This window comes from Meles meles, chromosome 4 (assembly GCF_922984935.1).
Source record: "Meles meles chromosome 4, mMelMel3.1 paternal haplotype, whole genome shotgun sequence".
NCBI classification, from domain to species: Eukaryota; Metazoa; Chordata; class Mammalia; order Carnivora; family Mustelidae; genus Meles; species Meles meles.
Genome location: NC_060069.1, coordinates 159,706,336 through 159,732,468, shown reverse-complemented (window position 1 = coordinate 159,732,468; position 26,133 = coordinate 159,706,336). Strand labels below are relative to the sequence as shown.

Genomic DNA, 26,133 nt, shown 5'->3' with positions numbered 1-26,133 from the left:
GGGGTGTCGGAGTGTCGGAGAGCTCGCAGGTATTAGAATGGAGAAGCCGGCTGGAGAGACAGAGCCGAGGACTAAACTCTCAGCTCGGGGTTACCTTGAACTGGTCGCGGGCTGGGTGAGCTCGGAGCGCGGCTAGAGGCTGGGGATACGGGAGTGATTGGGTGCTGTCCTCTGGGGGCGCACTGAGGAGTGGGGCCCCAGGCTCTCGGCTCCTCCGGGCTGGAGACTGGGAGGCCACCATTTTCATTCCCGTCCTCCGGAACTCTACGGAAAGCGTTCAGGGAACAGAAGCTCCCAAAAGCGAACCCGAGCCGATTACTTAGTCCGGCCGCCGGTAAGGGCAGTGCAATCCCGCCTCGGGCAAAGACACTTGAGAGTCACTACAACAGGCCTCTCCCCCAGAAGATCAACAAAATATCCAGCCAGGACGAAGTTCATCTATCAAGGAGAAAGCAGATTCCATTCCTAAGACAGCAGAGCAATTCCAGAGGAGGAGAAAGCAAAGCACAGAACTCATGGCTTTCTCCCCATGATTCTCTAGTCTTGCGGCTACTTCAATTCTTTTTTCTTTTTTCAATTTTTTTTTCTTTTTTCTTTTTTCTTCTTCTGCTAAATTTTTTTTAAACTTTTACCCTTTTCTTTTTTAACATTTTTTGACTAGTTCATCTAAATATATATATTTTTTCTTTCTTTTTTATATTTTTTATTTGTTTTATTTTTTAAATTTTTTTCTTTCTTTTTTTTTTTCTTTTTTTTTCAGAAGCTGTTTTTATCCCCTTTCTCCCCCCCACATTTTGGGGTCTCTTCTGATTTAGTTACAGCGCATTTTTCCGGAGTCTTTGCCACCCTTTTAGTAGTTTATTTGCTCCTTCATATTCTCTTATCTGGACAAAATGACAAGGCGGAAAAAATCACCACAAACAAAAGAACAAGAGACAGTACCGAAGGCTAGGGACCTAATCAACACAGACATGGGTAATATGTCAGATCAAGAGTTCAGAATGACGATTCTGAACATTCTAGCCGGGCTCGAAAAAGGCATGGAAGATATTAGAGAAACCCTCTCTGGAGATATTAAAGCCTTTTCTGGAGAAATTAAAGAACTACAATCTAACCAAGTTGAAATCAAAAAAGCTATTAATGAGGTGCAATCAAAAATGGAGGCTCTCACTGCTAGGATCAATGAGGCAGAAGAAAGAATTAGTGATATCGAAGACCAAATGACAGAGAATAAGGAAGCCGAGCAAAAGAGGGACAAACAGCTACTGGACCATGAGGGGAGAATTCGAGAGATAAGTGACACCATAAGACGAAACAACATTAGAATAATTGGGATTCCAGAAGAAGAAGAAACAGAGAGGGGAGCAGAAGGTCTATTGGAGAGAATCATTGGAGAGAATTTCCCTAATATGGCAAAGGGAACAAGCATCAAAATCCAGGAGATGCAGAGAACCCCCCTCAAAGTCAACAAGAATAGGTCCACACCCCGCCACCTAATAGTAAAATTTACAAGTCTTAGTGACAAAGAGAAAATCCTGAAAGCAGCCCAAGAAAAGAAGTCTGTAACATACAATGGTCAAAATATTAGATTGGCGGCAGACTTATCCACAGAGACCTGGCAGGCCAGAAAGAGCTGGCATGATATATTCAGAGCACTCAACGAGAAAAACATGCAGCCAAGAATACTCTATCCAGCTAGGCTATCATTGAAAATAGAAGGAGAGATCAAAAGCTTCCAGGACAAACAAAAACTGAAAGAATTTGCAAACACCAAACCAGCTCTACAGGAAATATTGAAAGGGGTCCTCTAAGCAAAGAGAGAGCCTAAAAGTAGTAGATCAGAAAGGTACAGAGACAATATACAGTAACAGTCACCTTACAGGCTACTAATGGCACTAAATTCATATCTCTCAATAGTTACCCTGAATGTTAATGGGCTAAATGCCCCAATCAAAAGACACAGGGTATCAGAATGGATAAAAAAACAAAACCCATCAGTATGTTGCCTACAAGAAACTCATTTTAGACGCGAAGACACCTCCAGATTTAAAGTGAGGGGGTGGAAAACAATTTACCATGCTAATGGGCATCAGGAGAAAGCTGGGGTGGCAATCCTTATATCAGATCAATTAGATTTTAAGCCAAAGACTATAATAAGAGATGAGGAAGGACACTATATCCTACTCAAAGGGTCTGTCCAACAAGAAGATCTAACAATTTTAAATATCTATGCCCCTAACGTGGGAGCAGCCAACTATATCAACCAATTAATAACAAAATCAAAGAAACACATCAATAATAATACAATAATAGTAGGGGACTTGAACACTCCCCTCACTGAAATGGACAGATCATCCAAGCAAAAGATCAACAAGGAAATAAAGGCCTTAAATGACACACTGGACCAGATGGACATCACAGATATATTCAGAACATTTCATCCCAAAGCAACAGAATACACATTCTTCTCTAGTGCACATGGAACCTTCTCCAGAATAGATCACATCCTGGGTCACAAATCAGGTCTCAACCGGTATCAAAAGATTAGGATTATTCCCTGCATATTTTCAGACCACAATGCTCTGAAGCTAGAACTCAATCACAAGTGGAAAGCTGGAAAGAACCCAAATACATGGAGACTAAACAGCATCCTTCTAAAGAATGAATGGGTTAACCAGGAAATTAAAGAAGAATTGAAAAGATTCATGGAAACAAATGATAATGAAAACACAACAGTTCAAAATCTGTGGGACACAGCAAAGGCAGTCCTGAGAGGAAAATATATAGCAGTACAAGCCTTTCTCAAGAAACAAGAAAGGTCTCAAGTACACAACCTAACCCTACACGTAAAGGAGCTGGAGAAAGAACAAGAAAGAAACCCTAAACCCAGCAGGAGAAGAGAAATCATAAAGATCAGAGCAGAAATCAATGAAATAGAAACCAAAAAAACAATAGAAAAAAATCAATGAAACTAGGAGCTGGTTCTTTGAAAGAATCAATAAGATTGATAAACCCCTGGCCAGACTCATCAAAAAGAAAAGAGAAAGGACCCAAATCAATAAAATCATGAATGAAAGAGGAGAGATCACAACTAACACCAAAGAAATACAGACAATTATAAGAACATACTATGAGCAACTCTATGCCAACAAATTGGACAATCTGGAAGAAATGGATGCATTCCTAGAGACATATAAACTACCACAACTGAACCAGGAAGAAATAGAAAACCTGAACAGGCCCATCACCAGTAAGGAGATTGAAACAGTCATCAAAAATCTCCAAACAAACAAAAGCCCAGGGCCAGACGACTTCCCAGGGGAATTCTACCAAACATTTCAAGAAGAACTAATTCCTATTCTCTTGAAACTGTTCCAGAAAATAGAAACGGAAGGAAAACTTCCAAACTCATTTTATGAGGCCAGCATCACCTTGATCCCCAAACCAGACAAGGATCCCACCAAAAAAGAGAACTACAGACCAATATCCTTGATGAACACAGATGCAAAAATTCTCGCCAAAATACTAGCCAATAGGATTCAACAGTCCATTAAAAGGATTATTCACCACGATCAAGTGGGATTTATTCCAGGGCTGCAGGGTTGGTTCAACATCCGCAAATCAATCAATGTGATAGAACACATTAATAAAAGAAAGAACAAGAACCATATGATACTCTCCATAGATGCTGAAAAAGCATTTGACAAAGTACAGCATCCCTTCCTGATCAAAACTCTTCAAAGTGTGGGGATAGAGGGCACATACCTCAATATTATCAAAGCCATCTATGAAAAACCCACCGCAAATATCATTCTCAATGGAGAAAAACTGAAAGCTTTTCCGTTAAGGTCAGGAACACGGCAGGGATGTCCATTATCACCACTGCTATTCAACATAGTACTAGAAGTCCTAGCCTCAGCAATCAGACAACAAAAAGAAATTAAAGGCATCCAAATTGGTAAAGAAGAAGTCAAACTATCACTCTTCGCAGATGATATGATACTATATGTGGAAAACCCAAAAGACTCCACTCCAAAACTGCTAGAACTTGTACAGGAATTCAGTAAAGTGTCAGGATATAAAATCAATGCACAGAAATCAGTTGCATTTCTGTACACCAACAACAAGATGGAAGAAAGAGAAATTAAGGAGTCAATCCCATTTACAATTGTACCCAAAACTATAAGATACCTAGGAATAAACCTAACCAAAGAGACTAAGAATCTATACACAGAAAATTATAAAGTACTCATGAAAGAAATTGAGGAAGACACAAAAAAATGGAAAAATGTTCCATGCTCCTGGATTGGAAGAATAAATATTGTGAAAATGTCTATGCTACCTAAAGCAATCTACACATTTAATGCAATCCCTATCAAAATACCATCCATTTTTTTCAAAGAAATGGAACAAATAATCCTCAAATTTATATGGAACCAGAAAAGACCTCGAATAGCCAAAGGAATATTGAAGAACAAAGCCAAAGTTGGTGGCATCACAATTCCGGACTTCAAGCTCTATTACAAAGCTGTCATCATCAAGACAGCATGGTACTGGCACAAAAACAGACACATAGATCAGTGGAACAGAATAGAGAGCCCAGAAATCGACCCTCAACTCTATGGTCAACTAATCTTCGACAAAGCAGGAAAGAATGTCCAATGGAAAAAAGACAGCCTCTTCAATAAATGGTGCTGGGAAAATTGGACAGCCACATGCAGAAAAATGAAATTGGACCACTTCCTTACACCACACACGAAAATAGACTCCAAATGGATGAAGGACCTCAATGTGAGAAAGGAATCCATCAAAATCCTTGAGGAGAATGCAGGCAGCAACCTCTTCGACCTCAGCCGTAGCAACATCTTGCTAGGAACAACGGCAAAGGCAAGGGAAGCAAGGGCAAAAATGAACTATTGGGATTTCATCAAGATCAAAAGCTTTTGCACAGCAAAGGAAACAGTTCACAAAACCAAAAGACAACTGACAGAATGGGAGAAGATATTTGCAAACGACATATCAGATAAAGGGCTAGTATCCAAAATCTATAAGGAACTTATCAAACTCAACACCCAAAGAACAAACAATCCAATCAAGAAATGGGCAGAGGACATGAACAGACATTTCTGCAAAGAAGACATCCAGATGGCCAACAGACACATGAAAAAGTGCTCCACGTCACTCGGCATCAGGGAAATACAAATCAAAACCACAATGAGATATCACCTCACACCAGTCAGAATGGCTAAAATGAACAAGTCAGGAAATGACAGATGCTGGCGAGGATGTGGAGAAAGGGGAACCCTCCTCCACTGTTGGTGGGAATGCAAGCTGGTGCAACCACTCTGGAAAACAACATGGAGGTTCCTCAAAATGTTGAAAATAGAACTACCCTATGACCCAGCAATTACACTACTGGGTATTTACCCTAAAGATATAAACATAGTGATCCGAAGGGGCACGTGTACCCGAATGTTTATAGCAGCAATGTCTACAATAGCCAGACTATGGAAAGAACCTAGATGTCCATCAACAGATGAATGGATAAAGAAGATGTGGTATATATACACAATGGAATACTATGCAGCCATCAAAAGAAATGAAATCATGCCATTTGCGACGACGTGGATGGAACTAGAGCGTATCATGCTTAGTGAAATAAGTCAATCGGAGAAAGACAACTATCATATGATCTCCCTGATATGAGGACATGGAGCAGCAACATGGGGGGGTAGGGGGATAGGAGAAGAGTAAATGAAACAAGATGGGATTGGGAGGGAGACAAACCATAAATGACTCTTAATCTCACAAAACAAACTGGGGGTTGCTGGGGGGAGGTGGGATTGGGAGATTGGGAGCGGGCTATGGACATTGGGGAGGGGAGGCGAACCACAAGAGACTATGGAATCTGAAAAACAACCTGAGGGTTTTGAAGGGTCAGGGGTGGGAGGTTGGGGCAACCTGAGGGTTTTGAAGGGTCAGGGGTGGGAGGTTGGGGGAACAGGTGGTGGGTAATGGGGAGGGCACGTTTTGCATGGAGCACTGGGTGTTGTGCAAAAAGAATGAATACTGTTACACTGAAAAAATAAATAAAATGAAATAAAATATTCCTAAGGTTAATAATACGCTACAAATTGGAGATGAGTAATGTGTTCCAGAGAACTCTGTTTTGGTGGTGATACCACTTAAGAGATGATGAAAATAATAAAAAAATATATATATGTTTTAGTGCTAAAAAAAAAAAAAAAATCAGAGAGCCCCATTATGGCACAGTTGAAAAAGTTTTAATAAAAGGTGATGGTTGTGTATTTGGAAGAAAAGGAGCCAGACCAGGAGATACTGAGAGATGAAGTTGACGAGACACAGCAGTCCACTGATAGTGGCTGGAGAAAAGAGAAATGCATGACTAAGAAGGCTTTTCTTATTCTGAGCTTCCTGCAGCTGGGGAGTTTTGTGACAGGAAGAGAGCATGGAAGATGAAGCTTCAAGGGAAACCCACTGCATTTGGTTTGGGATTTGAGATGCTTCTGGGACATCAAGATGAACGTAGTAGCAGACAACTAAACAAGCAGGCCTGAAACTTGAGAAGGAGTTCGGTTGAAAATGTAGATTGGGAAATCAGAGGCATGGAGCTTACATCCAGACTGGGGCGTAGGTGAGGTCATCAGAGAAATAGGAAGGAAGCAAGGCCAGGACAGGGCACCAGGGAATGGGGTTTCCACCAGTGTTGGATCAGTAGGCCTCCAGTGAATTGCTGAACCACTTATTTAAGGTTTTAAACCTCTTTATAGCTTGTTGTATGAGTTTTTGGATGAATGAGGCACCCACCTTCATTGTCCTTTTGCCATGGGATCTATGAACTCACAGTCTTACAAAACACTGTGTGTGTGTGTGTGTGTGTGTGTGTGTGTGTGTGTGTGTGTGTTTAAAGATTTTATTTATTTATTTGACAGACAGATAGGCAGAGAGCAGAGAGCCCCATGCAGGGCTCCATCCCAGGACCCTGAGATCACAACCTGAGCTGAAGGCAGAAGCTTCAACCCACTGAGTCACCCAGGCACCCCACTTGTGTGTGTTTTATGAACACCCATAAGAAGGAGAGATGGTGGCATTTATTATTCCTGAGAACATATTACTGGTTCTTTTAATTAACTTTGAAATAATTTCAAATTATATTTACTATACTAATAATTGAACAAACTTAATTCTAATTATATATATATGATTATACTATATATGAATTTATATATTGTTAATGAAATTATATACAACAGTGTCTATATATAATTATAATTAAGTTTGTTCAATTATTAGTCTGGTAAATATAATATATATTAATAATTTTATATGATTATTAATATATATTATATTACATAACACGTTATATATATATATATAGAGAGAGAGAGAGGGGGGCAGACAGACAGATACACCTAGAAGGGCTTTTACAGGAACCACATTTATGTGGACATGTGGAAGACTCTGATTTCTTTGGCACCTTCTGGCTTCAATAACCCTCTTATTACTCTCACATCATGCCCTCCTGAATCTTGGCCTCATGCCCATCACTCTCCAGCAGACACAGACCCAGCACTGGCAATGCAATTCATGGTGAGTTAGGAGCAGCTCTAGCTCAGGAGATCAAGCCCACATAACTGTTCTCAATCGGCCCAGATGGCCATACTGAAGAAGCAAGGGTAGGTCTGAATTTATCTCCCCAACTCACTCTACCAGTAGGAGGTAGTGAGCTCAGTGGAACCTCAAGTTAGAAGTCCTGAGCCCTTACACTAATCAGACTATGAAACATAGCCTTACCTTTGTCCTTATCACTGTCTCACTATTATATCCTGGATCTACTCCCCTTTCCACTCATAAATTCAGGCTTGTCTAATGTCCAGAGAGTAAACACATGCTCATCGTCACCTTTACAAGGTATTTTCAAAAACTGTTATGCAGTTAAATGTACAAGACACTATTTATTCTCCTAATTGGGGGAAGTAAAGATAAATTCAATACCACTTCTGCCTCCTGGGTCACTCTACTTAAGGAAATACACATGTGCACAGACTGCCATACTCACATTATACTCGTGGGCCATCCTGTGATACTTTCCACTATAGAATCTTGAGCAGTAGACTCTTGGAGTAGGTGGTGAAGAGTTTAATCATGTTGTTGAACAGAGTAGAGAACTATGTGGCATAGGGCCAGTAATCTATAATTTTGGAACCCAAAGCATATTGTCAAATAGCAGAATTATGTGTGGAGAGACGGTTGAAGTGATGTACTTAACTCACAAGTCACACACACTCATCAACCTTGTGATCTGAGAGCCATAGCTTTCATTTCAGGGGACAGTATGGGGCTGGAAGCCTCTGCCCATCCTGGCCATATCTAGTGGGAGTATAGGCACCAAAGATGTCATTGGGACTGAACTCTCAGAAATCAGCCATGGGATTCGCATTCCCTTAATGAGCAGGATTCACAGATGCAAGGTGTGGAGACTTCATGAGGCATGCAAGATATAAAACGTGAAAACTTCTTGAAGGACAAGAAGAGAGAGCTTGTTGGATGGAATGAGGAAAAGGAGCTGGAAAGATGAGAATACCCATTGCTGTAACCCAGAACACTGGCTTGAGGCAGGCTCTTTGAGCAGTCTGAGAGCAGGAGCTGTCAACCTGGGGACTATATGGAGGATGAGGGTATTAAAGTACCACTAGAGAAGAGATGATGAATGTGGTGTTAATGAAATTACACAACAGTGTCAATACAGCCTCAGCATGTCTCAACATCCATGTAATGTATTTGATTTTTCCCAGTGAACTGTGGGCTCTGGGTAAAAAAAAAAAAGAGAGAGAGTGAGAGAGAGAAATGTAGGGAAAGGAAAGAGAGAACACTGCAGACTGAGGAGCTTCTGTGTGCACCCAGTCCTCTGCCTCTCTGCCTGCACGTTCCAGGAAGCCCCCACCAACATGCATGAATTGTGTTCCTTGTCATCACTTTACACATGAAGAAATGGAATCACAGACTTAGAGAAAGTGGACCAGGAAGACACTGCAAATTACCCAAATTTGGCTGACACCCAACCCATGTTTCATTTCCTATGTCATAGTTCTTTCTGGGAAGAAAAATAAAAGCTCCCTTTTTCCTCTGTGGGGAAGAATATACAGTTAATCCGTGAGGGACAAGACAGAAATGTCTTAGCCTAACTCAACATTCTTGTTAAGGATTTAGAAAGAGAAAGAGTTGAAAGGAACATTTGGCTGGATTCACTGGCTCCCAACTGCCTAGGAGAGAGGAGCCCCACTGGCACAGAGAATGGTATCAACAGACCTGGTAATCAGTGACATTTAGCAGGTATTTACATGCTTCCTGGAGGAAGGTTATGTCCCAACCTGTTGTAGGCCACACTCCAGATTTTTGTCCTCTGATATTGCAAGCTTGCACTGTCAACAAGATTGAGAGGATTTACCTTAAGAAGTGAACTAATGAAGGAGATAAAGCCAGCAGTGTGTCTCAAACAGGTTGTTTGGCTTTAGCAAGTCATTATGAACATTTTTGAATCACTTGGTTTACTTTTTGTCTTCTATTTTATAACTTAGGCATGTAAAATATAAGATTTGGGCTACTTTAAGAAAATTTAAGGGGCATCTGGGTGGCTCACTCATTTAAGCTTCCACCTCCACTTCAGGTGATGATCCCACGGTCCTGGTGCCAGCCCTGCATTTCTGAATGTTGTATAGCCATTAACAGCCTCATAGACTTTATGCTTTTGTTTTTTTTTTAATTTTTAAAATTTAAATTTTTTAAATTTAAAATTTTTTTTTTTTTAAATTAAAAGTGAATTTGAAGGGTCAGGGGTGGGAGGTTGGGGGAACAGGTGGTGGGTAATGGAGAGGGCACGTTTTGCATGGAGCACTGGGTGTTGTGCAAAAAGAATGAATACTGTTACACTGAAAAAATAAATAAAATGAAAATAATAATAAAAAAAGTGAATTTACACATAAAAATTGCAATAATACAGTATTCTATATTTGCCTTTACTTTTACCAGAGAACGGCATACTTTCACATGGCCTTGAGTTATAGCCTAGCGTCCTTTCATTTCAACCTGAACTAATTCCTTTAATATCTCTTGTAGGCCAGCCCTAGTATTCTATGGAATATGAATAACTAAATTGTACATCTGAAACTAATATTACACTGTATGTTAACTATCTGGAATTCAAATAAAGACTTAAAAATATGTCAATAAAGCAAGTTATAAAACATATATAGCATAATTCTTTCATTTTTTATGGTTAAAAAGAACCTATGTTGTAATACACATATGTATCAGTGTATAGATAGAAAAAAAAAAAGAAGTGAACTTCTGTTATGTTTATCTGGGAAAGTCGGTCTCTCGGTTAGAATGGCCAAAATTAACAAGACGGTAAACAACAAGTGTTTCAGAGGATGTGGAGAAAGGGGAATCCTCTTACACTGTTGGTGGGAATGCAAGTTGGTGCAGCCACTTTGGAAAACAGTGTGGAGATTCCTCAAGAAATTAAAAATAGAGCTTCCCTGTGACCCTGCAATTGCACTACTGGGTATTTACCCCAGAGATATGTAGTGAAAAGAAGGGCCATCTGTACCCCAATGTTTATTACAGCAATGGTCACGGTCGCCAAACTGTGGAAAGAACAAAGATGCCCTTCAACAGACAAAGGGATAAAGAAGATATAGTCCATATATACAATGGAATATTACTCAGCCATAAGAAAGGGTGAAGCTGAACTTTTGCATCAACATGGATGGGACTGGAGGAGATTATGCTGAGTGAAATAAGTCAAGCAGACAAAGTCAATTACCATACGGTTTCACTTACTTGTGGAGCATAAGAAATAACATGAAGGACATTATGAGAAGGAAAGGAAAAGTGAAGGGGGAGAAATTGGAGGGGGAGATGAACCGTGAGAGACACACTGAGGGTTTTGGAGGGGAGAGAGGTGGAGAGATGGGTGAGCCTGGTGGTGGATATTAAGGAGGACACGTATTGCATGGAGCACTGGGTGTGGTACATAAGCAATGGATCTTGGAACACTGAAAAAATTAAATAAAATTTTAAAAAATAAAAGTTTAAAAAAATTGACTGAAAGTGAAGGGATGGAGAAGCATCTTTCATGCCAATGGGCCTCAAAAGAAGGCTGGGGTAGTGATTCTCATATCAGATAAATTAGATTTTATTTTATTTTTTTTAAAGATTTATTTATTTGACAGACAGAGATTACAAGTAGGCAGAGAGGCAGGCAGAGAGAGAGAGAGGAGGAAGCAGGCTCCCCGCTAAGCAGAGAGCCCGATGCGAGGCTCGATCCCAGGACCCTGAGATCATGACCCGAGCCGAAGGCAGAGGCTTTAACCCACTGAGCCACCCAGGCGCCCCCAGATAAATTAGATTTTTAAACTTAAGTCTGTAGTCAGAGATACAGAAGGACACTACATCATTCTTAAAGGGTCTGTCCACCAAGGAGATCTAACAATTGTAAATATTTATGCCCCCAATATGGGAGCATCCAACTACATAAGACAACTGTTAATCAAGATAAAGAGTCATATTGATATGAATACATTAATAGGAGGGGATCTTAACACACCACTCTCAGTAATAGTCAAAAATTTCTTTTTGAATTATAGTTTTGCTGGGAGCAACATTCTTGGCTGGCTGTATTTTCTTTTAACTTTTTAAAAAAGATTTTAATTATTCATTTGTTCATTTATTTATTTGTTTATTTAAGAGGGAGAGAGAGAAAGAGAGAGATATGGGGAGAGAACACAAGCCGGGAGAGTGGCAGAGGAAGAGGGAGAAGCAGGTGCCCCACTGAGCCGGGATCCCAATGCAGGGCTTGACTCCAGGACCCCAGGATCATGACCTGAGCCAAAGGCAGACACTTTGGCTGACTGAGCCATCCAGGCACCCCTTGGCTGGCTGTATTGTAAAATAATTTTGATATACATTTTTTCGATTTAATACATTAAATCTAACTTAATGATTTGGAGTATGTAATGAAGTACTTACTTTAATTACATACTGTGATTGTGTATTAGCTGTGAACACACTGGCAATGAAGGGCAGTGTCCCCCAGCTGCTGTGCATGTTGTGTTCTTGTGTCTACTCTTTATAAAGTTTACGTCTGGCCCCTTGTTTGTAAACTCTGCCTAACTGAGCCTACATGAGCATGTCTGCATTCTCAGCCTTGGGTTTAGGCTAAGAATGAGACATCTAAGTGTTGTAATAGTTCACAGCACCGTGTGGAAAGGGAGGATTCCTGTTTGAGAGTTGAGAGTTGAGTCACTCTCAATTCACAGTTGAGAGTGAGCACATGGGCTTCCTGATGCTTGTTTTCACTGAGTTGGAGGTGTAGGTCTTTAGGCATGGGTCATCAGGAGTGTTGCTCTGGGGTTCAAGTTTCTGAAATTTACTCCTGTGACTATGATTATATCCCTTAGAATTCTATAAACCAAAGAATTCCAGAAATTTTGAAAAGGTGGAATTTGTTTTTGTTTTCTTTTTAAATTATGATTCTTTTTGGAGAACCTGTGTGGCTCCATTAGTTAAGCATCCAGCTCTTGATTTAGGCTCAGGTCATGATCTCAAGGTCATGAGATTGAGCCCCATGGTTGGCTGCACACTGAGTGTGGAGCCTGCTTAAGATTCTCCCTCCCTCTCTCTCTGCTTCTCCCCGCCTCCACTCGGGTGCACTTGCCTCTAAACAATCAAATGAATAAATGATGCCTCAGTAGCTACTTCTTGCCTCTGTTCTTGAAATTAACATGCACCTGCTCTTTCTCTGTTCTACAACTTCCTTTTGCTCTCAGAAGCAGACATTCTTATAATTAATAATCATTGATATTCTACATCCTACATATTGTGTTCTCATTGAATAGATTGAGAGTATGCTACGTCTTAATTTTCTTGATCTGGGGAATAGAAAGGGAATCCTTATATTTTTCTTATCCCGACTATAACTGGTAGAAATGGAGTCCTTTCCCTTGCCAAGTGATCTTTCAACTTGACCGTTTTTGTTTTTTCCTCTCCGTTAAAGCTCACAAATTAGAACCTGTGCTAAACAATGGATTCGGTGTCCTTGGAAGTTTGTGAACCCCCTGCTAACTCATCCATGCTTCCCAACAACCCCTTCCTTCCACACAGAAGGAAACAGAGACACCGAGTCGAGTTGAAAATGTTAGTTAGTCGCACAGCTGGATTTAAACCCAGGTCTGGGTCCAGAGTTCTCGTCTTAAAAACAAAAGTGATCTGCAATTCAGATAACAAACACCAAGCCTAGTTTTTCTGAGTGCCTATATTTGTCTAAGTAGACTGACAACCAAGTTTTGATGTGTAAGGAACCAAACAAGAGGAAATGTATTTACTTATTTAAGAAAAGGTAGTTTATTAAGCGTTACTAATATGTACATCAATAGTAAATACTTGTGCGATTTGGGGCAACAGAGAAATATAGTGCCTTTGCTACAAGTTGGCACTTTTCCTGCCTAATATCAATTGTGAATAATCATAGCCTAATCCAAACTGATCTTTTCTACCAGCCCCAGGTAGAAGATCATCCCAAGATTTTTTTCTCCTAGTGTCAGATCAACTCACTGCAGATCCAAAACTCTAACTCTCATTGAAAATCAGCAAACTGTCAGAAGTCAGCAGTTTTGACATGAAATGCACTGGCACCTGAAGTTGTTTGTTTGTTTATTTGTTTCTCTGGTCAGACCTAACTTGAGGCATTGATTCACTAGACCGTCTAACTCTGGCTGTATTTGCAGTTCTGCGTTCTTACTCCTAAATGCTTTTGAAAGCATATAGTAATAATAGTAGTAATAATATTAAATAGCAGAGTAGTCACAGCTCTGCTCTGTTGACCTCTGCTCCCTATGACTGTATATGAAGCTTCCATCAGACAGAGGCTGGTGTACTATGTTTATTGCTGTGTGCCCAGGACACAGGGTCATCAAACACATACCAGGAACTCAATGAATGGTTTCCATTCAGATTTTTCTTTTTTTTAAGATTTTATTTATTTAGTTAGTTGACAGAGAGAGAGACAGACAGAATGAGTGGGAACACAAACAGGGGGAGTGGGAGAGGGAGAAGCAGACATCCTTTAAGTAGGAGCCCAATGCACCTGGGATCATGATCTGAGTGGAAGGCAGACGCTTAACAAGTAAGCCACACAGGCACCCCTCCATTCAGATGTTTCTCAGCTTGATCTCTTAAATCTCCCCTGAGCTGATTAATGAAATGTACCTATAATTGATTAGTGAACAAATTCTGCAGATGTCCTACTATTTGATGATTTAATTCTATGAAATCTTCTGGTACAGTAACTGGTTCTTATTAAGTTATTGCATGCTTAATGATTGCAGTTGACAATCTTGCATATTTCCAAGTCTCTAAAATAAAATTGATAAGGTCTGAGCTCTCACTCTTTCGTAAACTAGCTTTATGGCCAAGGGCAAGGTCGCATCTTTAAGAACCAGTTTCCCCATCTACAAAGTGAAACTATGCATAACAACCCCATAGGGTTGATAGGAACACTATATTGATAATTTGCTCATGACTCCACCAGCCATAAGTGACCGAGTAGGATTCAAAGTTGGCTTCTCTGGCTCCATTTTAAGCATGATATGACTCTGAAATCCTGTGAGACCATCCAGGAAGTTCCTGAGAAAAATGGTCCTGAGGTGAGAAAGTGAAGAGGAATTTATCAGGGAAATTAAATCAGAAAAGAGCTTTCCAGACTGAGCTTGGCTGTGTCTGTGGCTGGACAGGTTGAAGGCTGTAACCTTGTCCTCATTGACAACACATAACAGCACAGAAAACTGACCATGGATCAGTTCACCATTTAATGTGGAATATGCAGAATCGAGGAGTACAGAATAGAGATGTGATTATCCTAACATAAAATAAGTCTCTTTCATTGACACTTGCTATTTGTTGGATGTTAGTCCTAAAGGGAGGGGGAGTTTAACAATGAAATTAGAATCCCTTCTTGAACAGGCTTAAAGTACGCCTATTAGCAAGGCATGGAATGCATTAAAGGGGGAATGGTAATGATTGCGCTAGTATTAGAGAAGCAGGAAACAAATCTTTTCTTGTACACATAATTTTCAAAAGCTTCTAAGGAAAACCAAACCCAAATGCCTCTTTCACAGCATTTACATGAAGAGTGCAGAGTCAGAAATATTTTCATTCAAAAATGATTATTTTCTAAAAAGTTTATCGAAATAAATTAAGCGTGTTTGCTGAGGTACAAATTAGGCCATGATTTCCATTTAGAATTATGAGAAAAATCAAGTAGCGGGATAGCACAATTTTACTCTTCTCCGACATCCTGTATTTGCATTCTACAGCAGCGACCGTGTTCCTCTTTCAATGTCATGCAAGAGGGTTGAAGGAGAGAGAACGGAGGGCATGCACGTGGCTTTTTACCCTCCTTCCTCTCTTACGTTTTCTCTTCTTTCTTTCAGTTCCACCTTTTATCCAACCTTTTGAGTTTCCAAGATTCTCCATTGGACAGCGGGTCTTCATCCCATGTGTTGTGGTCTCAGGGGACTTGCCCATCACGATCACCTGGCAGAAGGACGGCCGGCCAATCCCAGCGAGCCTCGGGGTGACCATCGACAACATTGACTTCACAAGCTCTTTGCGGATTTCCAATCTCTCCCTCATGCACAATGGGAATTACACCTGCATCGCCCGGAATGAGGCCGCAGCGGTGGAGCACCAAAGCCAGTTGATTGTGAGAGGTGAGGACAGGGACATAGGATGTGTGGCATCAACGCAGCCAAATTCAATGATGCTCACAGAGAGCGTTCGCTTGAAATAACAGGGAAAGAATAAGAATTCATAGAATTTGCTGTCATCCCACTAAAATAAACCCCACTACAAATTTCACTAACACCAAATCAAGATTTTATTTACCTAAAATATGAAGCTCCACATAATTAGCAGCTAAGAAATGTGAACAGGAAGAGGTGGAAGTAGGTTTTAATGAACGAGCGAAGCTTTCCCTACATTGGCCGCAAAAGTTCATAAGCTCCTGCTGCATTGTGTATAATATTTATGATATTATGTTTTAGGTTATGGCTTTAAAAATGTCAAATTTTTTGTCAGATCCCACTTTTTCTAAAGATTCATAAAATAGCAACTTTTTTATTCATTTTGCTGAAGTACAGTTGACACATGGCAAAAATTAGCTGCTTGTATTTTTTGTTTTGTTTTAGCTTTAGAAATGTGAAGTTAGCTTCAATTTAGAAATATGTTTTGCTCCTCTCTTCTGTTTAGCATTATACTTCTCATTATTTAGGAGGCTATAACAACATTTATTAAATTAAACAAAACAGGGGATTATTTATTTAGAAATTAAAATGGGGGTCTAACTTATAGAAGATATTGGCAGGGGACTCAGTGCATCTAAAATGTAAGCATTTGTCTTATTTCAAATATGTATTCTTGTCATCAAATTCCCAGGAACGCTTTACTTTTCATCTGCAAAATGAGCAGCTAGTATTCTGTAAAGTCTTTTGGGCACTGACATGTGGTTTTATGATTCTCCAAGAGCTACATGCATTCATGCCCTAGTATAGTTCTTACCCACATTGCAAAAGCAACTGTGTAAAATTAAAGGCTTATTTTAATGTTGATTATTTGCATTTTAAAGTCTCCAAATATTGGGCTCTTAGAGTAACTTTTAGGAGAGGTTGATTTCCATTATTTTCCAGATAGTTGACAGATATGAGCAGATTCTTTCTGAGCAACAGATTCCTATGTCCTTCCTTAATCTTTGGACCGTGTCCTCATGACATCTCTCCCTTTCTGGCTGAAGAGTAATGTACTGTCTATGTACTTGCCAACAAAAGAGACTGAAGCATATTTAGATTTTATGTGAAGAAACCAACTTTGTATTTGTAAAAAGAAAAGATTTTCCTTGAGTAAGAAAATATATTTTCAGTCACATACAAACTAAATATACAAGTGATTTTTTTTCTCTTTCTACCTTGTGCTTTTGAGTCTAAAAATAGGAATACATGAATTTCTTTCTCATTTTTTGAAGATAAATAAAAATGGGAGCCAATGTGGTATCCATTTCCCAAATGTTTTCTTATAAGAGGAATTGACTCTTACTAGTATTCGTGAAGGGCAAAGCAGTACATCAACCTGTCTCCTGAAGAATCTGCTCTGAGGGAGGCAAGTCAGAAAACAGAATGTTGGACAAAAATGTACACAATGTTGTTTGTATCACTTGCCCTTGTAGGGAAGGTAACCAAAGGCAAAGGTCAGATGAACTGAAGTTGAGCCCAGCCATCAGGGGTGATGTGTTTGATCACAATCTGATTAGTGACTCCACGTGGTTATTCTTCAAATATGTTGAATGAACTTCTGTGAACTTAGCATTAAATCACCAGTGAAGTATGATAATTCTGAGAAAAGGAATGTGCTTCACAAGCAGGTCAGTGGTTGGAGAAGTGGTCAACGACAAGATGTTGTGGGACAGTAATCCTTAATCTAGACTTAACCATAGAATCTCTTAACAGATTTAAGAAAACACTGATAATTCTTTTCTGGCCCCATTTCAGCCCAATTGAAACATAATCTTTGGGAGTAGATCCATCTTTCAGATCTCTGGGGTATTTCTTTTAATTCCCCTCCCCCCAAATCAAATTTTATCACACATTAGAATTACATGGGGAAATTTAAAATTCTTAATGTCTCTGTTGCAGCCCAAACTAACTAAATAGCCATCTTTGGAGGTGGGGCTCAGGCATTAGTAAAACCTCCAAGTGGACTTAGCATACAGCAAAGTCAAGTCCTAATACCCTGGATTATTTGAATATGCAGCTATTTTAGGAATCTGGACTTTTTTTCTAAATGTGAAGAGATGTCATTAGTGACTTTAACCAGGTCAGTGACATGGCCTGATTTATCTTTTTAATTATAACACTAGCAGTTGTTTGAAAAATGGACTGGTCCAGATAGTAAGGGTAGTTACTAAGAGTCCATTTTCAAAGTTCAGGTAAGATGAAAAGTGCCCTGAATGAAGGTAGTAATTGTTAAAGTAAGAGGAAGGAATTAAGTTTGCAATATCTTTCGGAGGCAAAGCAAAAAAAAAAAAAAAAATTATAAAGTGAATGTTGCAAGGAAGAGGAATCACATTTGTTGCTTAATAAGGTAAACAGAAGTCTTTAACAGAAGTAGAGAAGAAGCAAAGAATAACAGTGACATGGTGAACAATGATGTGGGAAAAACAAGAGGGTCCAGACTCAAAACATTCTAGCATTTGAGGTTCCAGGAATCCGGAAAAGAAACAGGGAAAAAGAGAAGTCTGTAGAGTAAAAGGATGTCCAGTAAGTGGTGCCCTGGAAGCAAATTAATAAATATATCAAGACACATAGGTTATAATGTGTATAAAATCCCACTGGAAATAGAAAAAGGAAATATAAGAACTGGTCATTTGGTTTAAGGAGATGGACATTGCTTATGACCATGAAAAGTGGTGTGGTTGCAGTGAATGTCTGATTAGTGTGGCTAATGAACGGAAAGGGAGATGAATAAATGTGCGGGAATTCAAGGAATATGTACGATTATTTTAATATTTTCAGAGACATTGTTATGATGGGCAGAAAAACAGAGAGGAAGTTGAAGAGGACATGGGACATGGGACAAGAGAAACTACCATGACATGCCGATGGGAATGAGTCAGTAGAGAGGAGAGAAACGTGGTAAAGATAAAGAGGAGATAATTATAGGATCAAAGTCCTTGAGTTAGTGAATTGGGATTGTATTCTTTGCATCAATAACATATGTTGAAAGCACTATGGTAAGAACCATTGTGGGGGTATTCCAAAAGACAGAACCAACCGAAATGGTTGGAAATTTCAGGGAGGCAGATTTTGGTTCAAATAACTTGAAAAACAAAGTATTACATTTATTGAATGGGGCCATCAAACAATAACAGGTAATGGATATGTATGCTACCATGAAAAAAAAAACCTATAAAACTGGGGAAAAATTTATAAAACAACCATTTCCAGGCAGTGGAACAGGAGGCAGAGGGTTGTGATCCTTGAGAAAATGGAAGTATGTAAATTGAGCTCCAAAATTTACCCCAGATTTCTGCCCGGGGCACATTGCAAACAATGGCAGAGGGATCCAGAGCCCAAGTAGATAACAGTGATCTTTCTGGGTGGAGAATACCGACAGAAATTTAGAAATTATTGAGGTGTGGGATTGTGCAGGGTAGAATACTGGGAAGTAGGGAGCTGTTCAGAGAAAGATTAATAAAAATCTCCTTTTGAGTCTTTAGCTGAATACTATATTTCATGTGCATAGGATGAGACTGCATGACCTCTACCAGGGAAGAAACACCAGGTAGATGTGAGATCAATAAAGACTTCAGAGGTTACCCAGGGCTGGGGCATAATGGAGTTCTGAGTAGCCAGAGCAAAGACCATACGAAAATTCCGTTAAAATCTTAGGGAGCCTGCTGGGGGGAGGTGGGATTGGGAGAGGGGGAGGGGGCTATGGACATTGGGGAGGGTAAGTGCTATCATGAGTGCTGTGAAGTGTGTAAACCTGGCGATTCACAGACCTGTACCCCTGGGGATAAAAATACATTATATGTTTATTAAAAAAAAAAATTTGGAGGGGGAGGCGAACCATAAGAGACTGTGGACTCTGAAAAACAACCTGAGGGTTTTGAAGGGTCAGGGGTGGGAGGTTGGGGGAACAGGTGGTGGGTAATGGGGAGGGCACGTTTTGCATGGAGCACTGGGTGTTGTGCAAAAACAATGAATACTGTTACGCTGAAAAAATAAATAAAATGGATAAAATGGAAAAAACAAAAACAAAAAAAATCTTAGGGAGGCCACTAAGAGGAGGGTTAATCTATCCCTGGAATAAGGACTACTCTAATCAAACCCAAAAAAGGCCTTAAGAGAGAATTGACAAGATAAAGCTTTACCAGTAAATGAAATGTCTTCAAGAATAACATTCAACACTCTTAAATGGAATCAACAAAATCATTACTCTCAATAGCGTATTCATAATGTGTTACACATAGTAACAGATATGTGAAGAAGGAGGAAAATGTGAGTTGCAAACACAAGGAAAAACAAAGAAACAGACTAGTGGACATGCAGATGTTGGAATTAGCAGACAAGGTTTTCAAGCTACTATCATCTCATTTCAAGGATTCAAATGAAAAGTTATGTGCAGTAAGTGAATACTTAGGGAATGCAAGAAGGTAAATGTAAAATATTTTTTAAAAAAAGAACCAGAAAGAATTTCTAGATATGAAAGACATAATGTCTGAAATGAGAAATTCACTGAATCTATTTTTTTGAACAGCTAATTTTTTATTGTGTTATGTTAGTCACCATACAATATATCATTGGTTTTTGATGCAATGTTCCAAGATTCATTATTTATGCCCTACACCCAGTCCTCCATGCAATATGTGCCCTCCTTAATACCCACCACCAGGCTCACCCATCTCTCCACCTCTTTCCCCTCTAATACCCTCAGTTTATTTCTGGGAGTCCACAGACTCTCATGGTTCATCTTCCCCTCCGATTTCCCCTCCTTCACTTTTCCTTTCCTTCTCCTAATGTCCTCCATGTTATTCCTTATGTTCCTCAAGTAAGTGAAACCATATGATAATTGATTGATATATGATATGATACTGATATGATAATTCTCTGCTTGACTTATTTCACTTAGCATAATCTCCTCAGTCCCATGCATGTTGATGCAAAATTTGGGTATTCATCCTTTCTGATGGCTGAATAATATTCCATTGTATAAATGGGCCATGTCTTCTTTATCCATTTGTCTGTTGAAGGGCATCTTGGCTCTTTCCACAGTAATTGGATCTATTTAATAAGACATTAGATACTGCAGAATAAAGGATTACTGAATTTGAAAAGAGGGCAAGAGAAATTATTCAGATATTTTCATGGAGAAGTAAAAGATGGAAAAACAGTAAACAGTGCCCCACTAAACTTGGGAAAATGTCTAATATTCCAACATATACATAGAGTCTTAAAAAGAGGTGGAAGGAAAAAAGACATTTGAATAATAATGATTGGAAATTTTCTAAATGTGAAGAAAAATATAAATCTACCTATCAAAATGAACAATAGAACTCTCAAAAAATAAGCATAAAGAAAAACCATTCCATGGCACATTCTAATTAAATTGTTCAAAACTAATAATAAAATATCAAAAGTAACCAGAGATATATGACTTGTTACATCAAGAGGACCAAGTAAGAAAACTTTAGGCTTCTCATCAGAAACAGTTCAAGCCAGGACAGAATGGAACAGTATCTTTAAAGTGCTGAAAGGAGGGGGTGGAAGAGGAACATTTATCAGTCTAGGATTCTATAACCAGAAAAATATATTCTTCAAAAATGGATGTGAAATAAATATATTTTTAGACAAAGGTTTAGAGGATTAATTACCAGCTAGATTTTGCTACAGTAAATATTAAAGAATGTTCTTGAAACTTAAAGAAAATAATTCCATGGAAACTGATATACAAGAGGAATGAAGATCTCTTGATATGATAAATTTATGGCTAATGATAAGATACACGTTATTATCATTTTCACTTCCTTTAAAATATTTAGGTATTTAAATAATAATAATTTACAATATGCAAAAATAAAATAGATAATAATATCACAAAGAGCAGGAAGAAGGAAAGTGGAATTTTACTCTTGTAAAATTTATCCTATGTTATCCATGAAGTGGTATGATACTATTTGAACATAGATGTTGCTAGCTAAATATGCTCAATGCAAACACTTGAGCAATTATCAAGAATGAAACAAATAGGTGTAGATATTAATCCAATAGATATTAATCCAACAGAACAGAATGTTCACGTGAACATTAAAATATAGTCAATTAGCTAGGGAAAAAAGTAGGAAAAGTGGGAAAAAGTAGGAAAAGAGGAACAAAATACAAAGGAGAGATGGAAAATGGATGGAAAATTTAAATACAACTATATCAATCTTTCATTAGGTATAAATGGACTAAACATACCAATTAAAAGGGAAAAATTATCAATCATGATTAAAAAGCAAGATTCAAGTGCATGGTACCTGTTAAATATAAAGACATAAGTAGTAAAATGTAAAATTGTATAAAATACCAATCACAGAAAGCTTAATTGAATGTGTTAATATTAAATAAAAAATTAAATTAAATTTAAATCTCAGGATAAGGAATATTATTCTAAGCAAATAAGGACATGTTAAAATAATAAAATGGTTAATTCATCAACAAGACATAAAAATCTGAAATACAGATACTCCTAATAATAGAAATCCAAACACATGGTTACAAAATAGAACTGAAAGGAATAACAGACAAACAAACAATGACAATTAGGGATTTCAACACTCCTTTCTCATTAACTAATAGAATAAACACCAAAAAAATCAGTAAAAAAAAAAAGAGATTTAAACTACACTAACAACCCACATAACCTAGTTGGTGTTTATAGGTTATATCAAACAACTACAGAATGCACATCCTAGAAGTCTGATCACCTGAAAATAAGAATTTAAGCTTTGTCATTTAAAGCCACTAAGTTTGTTGTGATTTATTGCAGCAGCTATAGAAAACTAATGCAAAGACAAACATAACTGCAGTTCCTACAGCCATTAATTAAAAGGATAGTGAAGAAATGTTTTGGACAATTTTATGCCAGCATATTTGATAATTTAGAGCAAATGATCAATGATTTCAAAGACGTAAATTATCCACATAGATACAAAAGCGAACATTTGACTTGCCTTATGTCTGTTATAAGGTTTGGATTCATTATAAAAACCTTCCAACAAAAACTGAAGACAGAGAGCTTAGTTTGTAAGTTTTTGCAGAATTTAAGGAATAATAGCACCTTATACAAACTCTTTCAAGTAATCAAGGAAAAGGGAGGAGTTCCCAAATTTTTAGACACAGCATAACCTCAAGATAAAGAAGTTGATAAAGTCATGGCACACAAAAAATTTTGCAAGCTTTACTGATCATGCATATAGGTGCAAAAATAGTTGGCATAATACTACTATGTCAATATAATATTGCTACATAATACTACCATGTCAAATCAGCAATAAAAGGAAATATAACATATCATGACAAAGTGGGCTTTATTACAGGAATAAAACTTGGTTTAACATTCAAAATTAATCTATATTTTATTATATATTATAATATTATTATATTTAAAAAGTAGAAAAATCACACATTAAAGTAGATGAAAAGAATTTACTAGAATTCAATATCCATTCTTAATTAAAAAAAAAAAACCTTCTCAGTTAACAAAAAATAGTAACTCTCTCACTAGAATAAAAGGCACCTAGGAAAAATCTATAATGTTTTATTCTTTGTCCTCATGATTAGGAATGAGATAAGCATGTCTGCTCTCAGGTTTTCTATCAGTATTGTTTTAGTGGTCATAGCCTTTGTGCTTAGACAAGAATAAGAAATAGAAGGCATGGCATTTGTGATAGAAGGCACAAATGTGCCTACATTTGCTGATGATATGGGCTTGTACAGAAAAATGTTAACAAATATACCAGTACACAAAAGAAAAAGAGAAAGGAGTCAAAATTAAAGTGTGTCAATATTAAAAGAGAGAGAGAGAGAGAGACAAAGGAACACTGTAACAGAAGTAATAAGAGACAAAAGAACAAGACCCCTATCAATAATAATTAGTTTAAATGTAAATCGAATACACTACAAACTCCCACAAAATACAGACAACTCTGAAGAACAGTACACTGAGTAAAAGAAGTCAGACACACAGAAAGGAGTAGTATATTCTATTCATAACACATTTGTCACATATTCAATTTATATTCATTTACAAGAGTTTCCAAGATAGAAAACTAATCAATAGAGATAAAAATCAGAATGTTGCCAGTAGGAAGGGGGGTTGGGAACTGACAAGAAGAGAACTTTTGGGATGAATGGAAATATTCTAAATCTTGATGGGGTGTGGGTTTTGTGCATTTATGTACTCGTCAAAACCTATCTAACTATATGCTTTAAAGCTATGTATTTTACTGTATATAAATTGTACTTCAGTTTTTTAAATATTAAAAGATATCCTTCCTAAAGTTCAAAATTCCTCAAAAATGAAATAATTAAGAAACTTACTTTGCAAAATAACAACTTTCTACTAAGAGAATTTTGTTAAAAATGGAATGGTGTTTTGGAAGGGACTGTAGAAAAGCAGTAGATGTCACAGGTTAGTGGCTGGCTTCAAACCCATAAATAGTAGCTTCCCTTCTGGTTCCAATCCTCAGTGATTTAAAATGAAAGGCTATTGTTTAAACACTTTCTTCTTCACAGGCTGTATCATTTTATACCACATATGTAGCATATTCTAACTTCAACATTGATTTTAGAAAATCTTTTTTTTGTTAGTTCTTTTTTAAAGATTTTATTTATTTATTTATTTGAGAGAGAGAGAGCAGGGGAAAGGCAGAGGGATAAAGAGAGGCAGACTCCTTGCTGAGCAGGGATCCTGACGTGGGGTTCAATCCCAGGAACCCGGGATCATGACCTAAGCCAAAGGCAGACACTTAACCAACTGAGCCACCCAGAGGCCCCTGTTTTTTTGTTAGCTCTATTTAACAGCATATAGAAGGCACATAGGTATACAAGTTCTTTTAGCTTATGCTATGTGTGATGGGGATGGTTTTATGATTCACTCATCTAAACTTTAGAATTGGGTTAGGTCTGGAAGGTCTGGAGTGCACATTTTTTTTGTTTTTTTAAAAAAATTTTTAAAAATTTTTATTATGTCCAATTAGCCAGCATAAAGTATATCATTAGTTTTTGATACAGTGCTCAACCATTCATTGGTTGCTTATAACACCCAGTGCTCATCACAACATGTGCCCTCCTTAATAGCAAGTTTTATAGATACCATAAAAGGTCATCATTCTGATTTCAGAAAGTCAGTCACCTTAAATAAACCCTAATCAATAAGCTTTGAACCTACTTTTCTTTAATTTCAGTTGTCATGGTAATGGCTAAATTGATTAATTAAATAAGGACTACAGGATATCTTGGATAAAGCATTTTCTGTTTTAAAGTCCTTATGTGTAACCATTTTTATTGTTTTTTTTTCCTTAAAAATTTTCAGTTTGATGAGTTCAGTATTTTCTTGTTTTACTTGCTAGCAAAAGAAAAAAAAATATTTTGAGCTGTACCTCTTTGAAGCATCAATAGGTAGATACAAATATATTCTTTTATACCCACAACCGAATGACATTTTTTTCTACCCTTCTTTCCTGCATCTTTCTCTTATTCCAACATGAAACAGCAGTGTATTTAGCACGTGGTTATAATTTCTAAGCCCTGTAACAGTCACTGAGATGATGAATGTTTCTTTCTTCCCAGTGAGAGCTGCCTCTCTGGTGGGAGAGAGACAGGTGACAGTCCCACAAGATGGTGTGACAATCTGCAGGGCAACTATGGAAGAAGAAAGGAAACTTAATCAAATTGAGGTTAGGAGACACATGAGACAGGTTCCCGGAGGGAGGGAGTGGGGTTCCTGAGCCATTAGAAAACACAGCAGGGAGTTACAAAAGAGAGAAAGGAAGGCAATGTGTTCCTGGAAGAAAGTCTGGTACCTGTAGTGGTGGGGAGGCTTGAGACAGCAGATGCGCTTATTTCCCTGGTGTGGTAGGATGGAGTGGCTAGAGACCAACATGGCGGAGGGTAAGACACAGAGCTAACTTTGGTTCACAGCTGGAAGTTTCTGTGTCCTGAGGTCTGGAGGCCATGGGAATTGAATGAGGAGATCTAAAGGAAAGAAGAAAAAAATCAACAGACTAAAGTGAGACCAGGAGTCCAGAGCCCAGAGGGGAGGCTCTGTGGTCCACGTGAGAAGTGGTGATGGTTGGAGTTAAGATGGTGGTAGCAGGGATGACAAAGCTAGGGTTAACTCAGAAGGTACTTTGCAGAAATCAGTGGCTAAGTAATTGAGAAAAATGTGTGAGAAGCCTTGATGACAAACATTCTCTCCAAGAGTAGCTGGCCAAGGACTGTGCTGGGTGTTGGAGTG

General features: G+C 38.2%; 1 protein-coding gene across 1 annotated transcript in view; it reads left to right on the top strand.

The window, feature by feature from the left end:
• The window catches only part of DSCAM (DS cell adhesion molecule), an 818,243-nt gene that overhangs the window by 523,252 nt on the left and 268,858 nt on the right, over positions 1–26,133 (top strand). Inside the window, exon 9 of the mRNA XM_046001392.1 lies at positions 15,513–15,791. Coding sequence (XP_045857348.1) covers positions 15,513–15,791 — 279 coding nt within the window. The remainder of the gene's footprint in view (positions 1–15,512; positions 15,792–26,133) is intronic.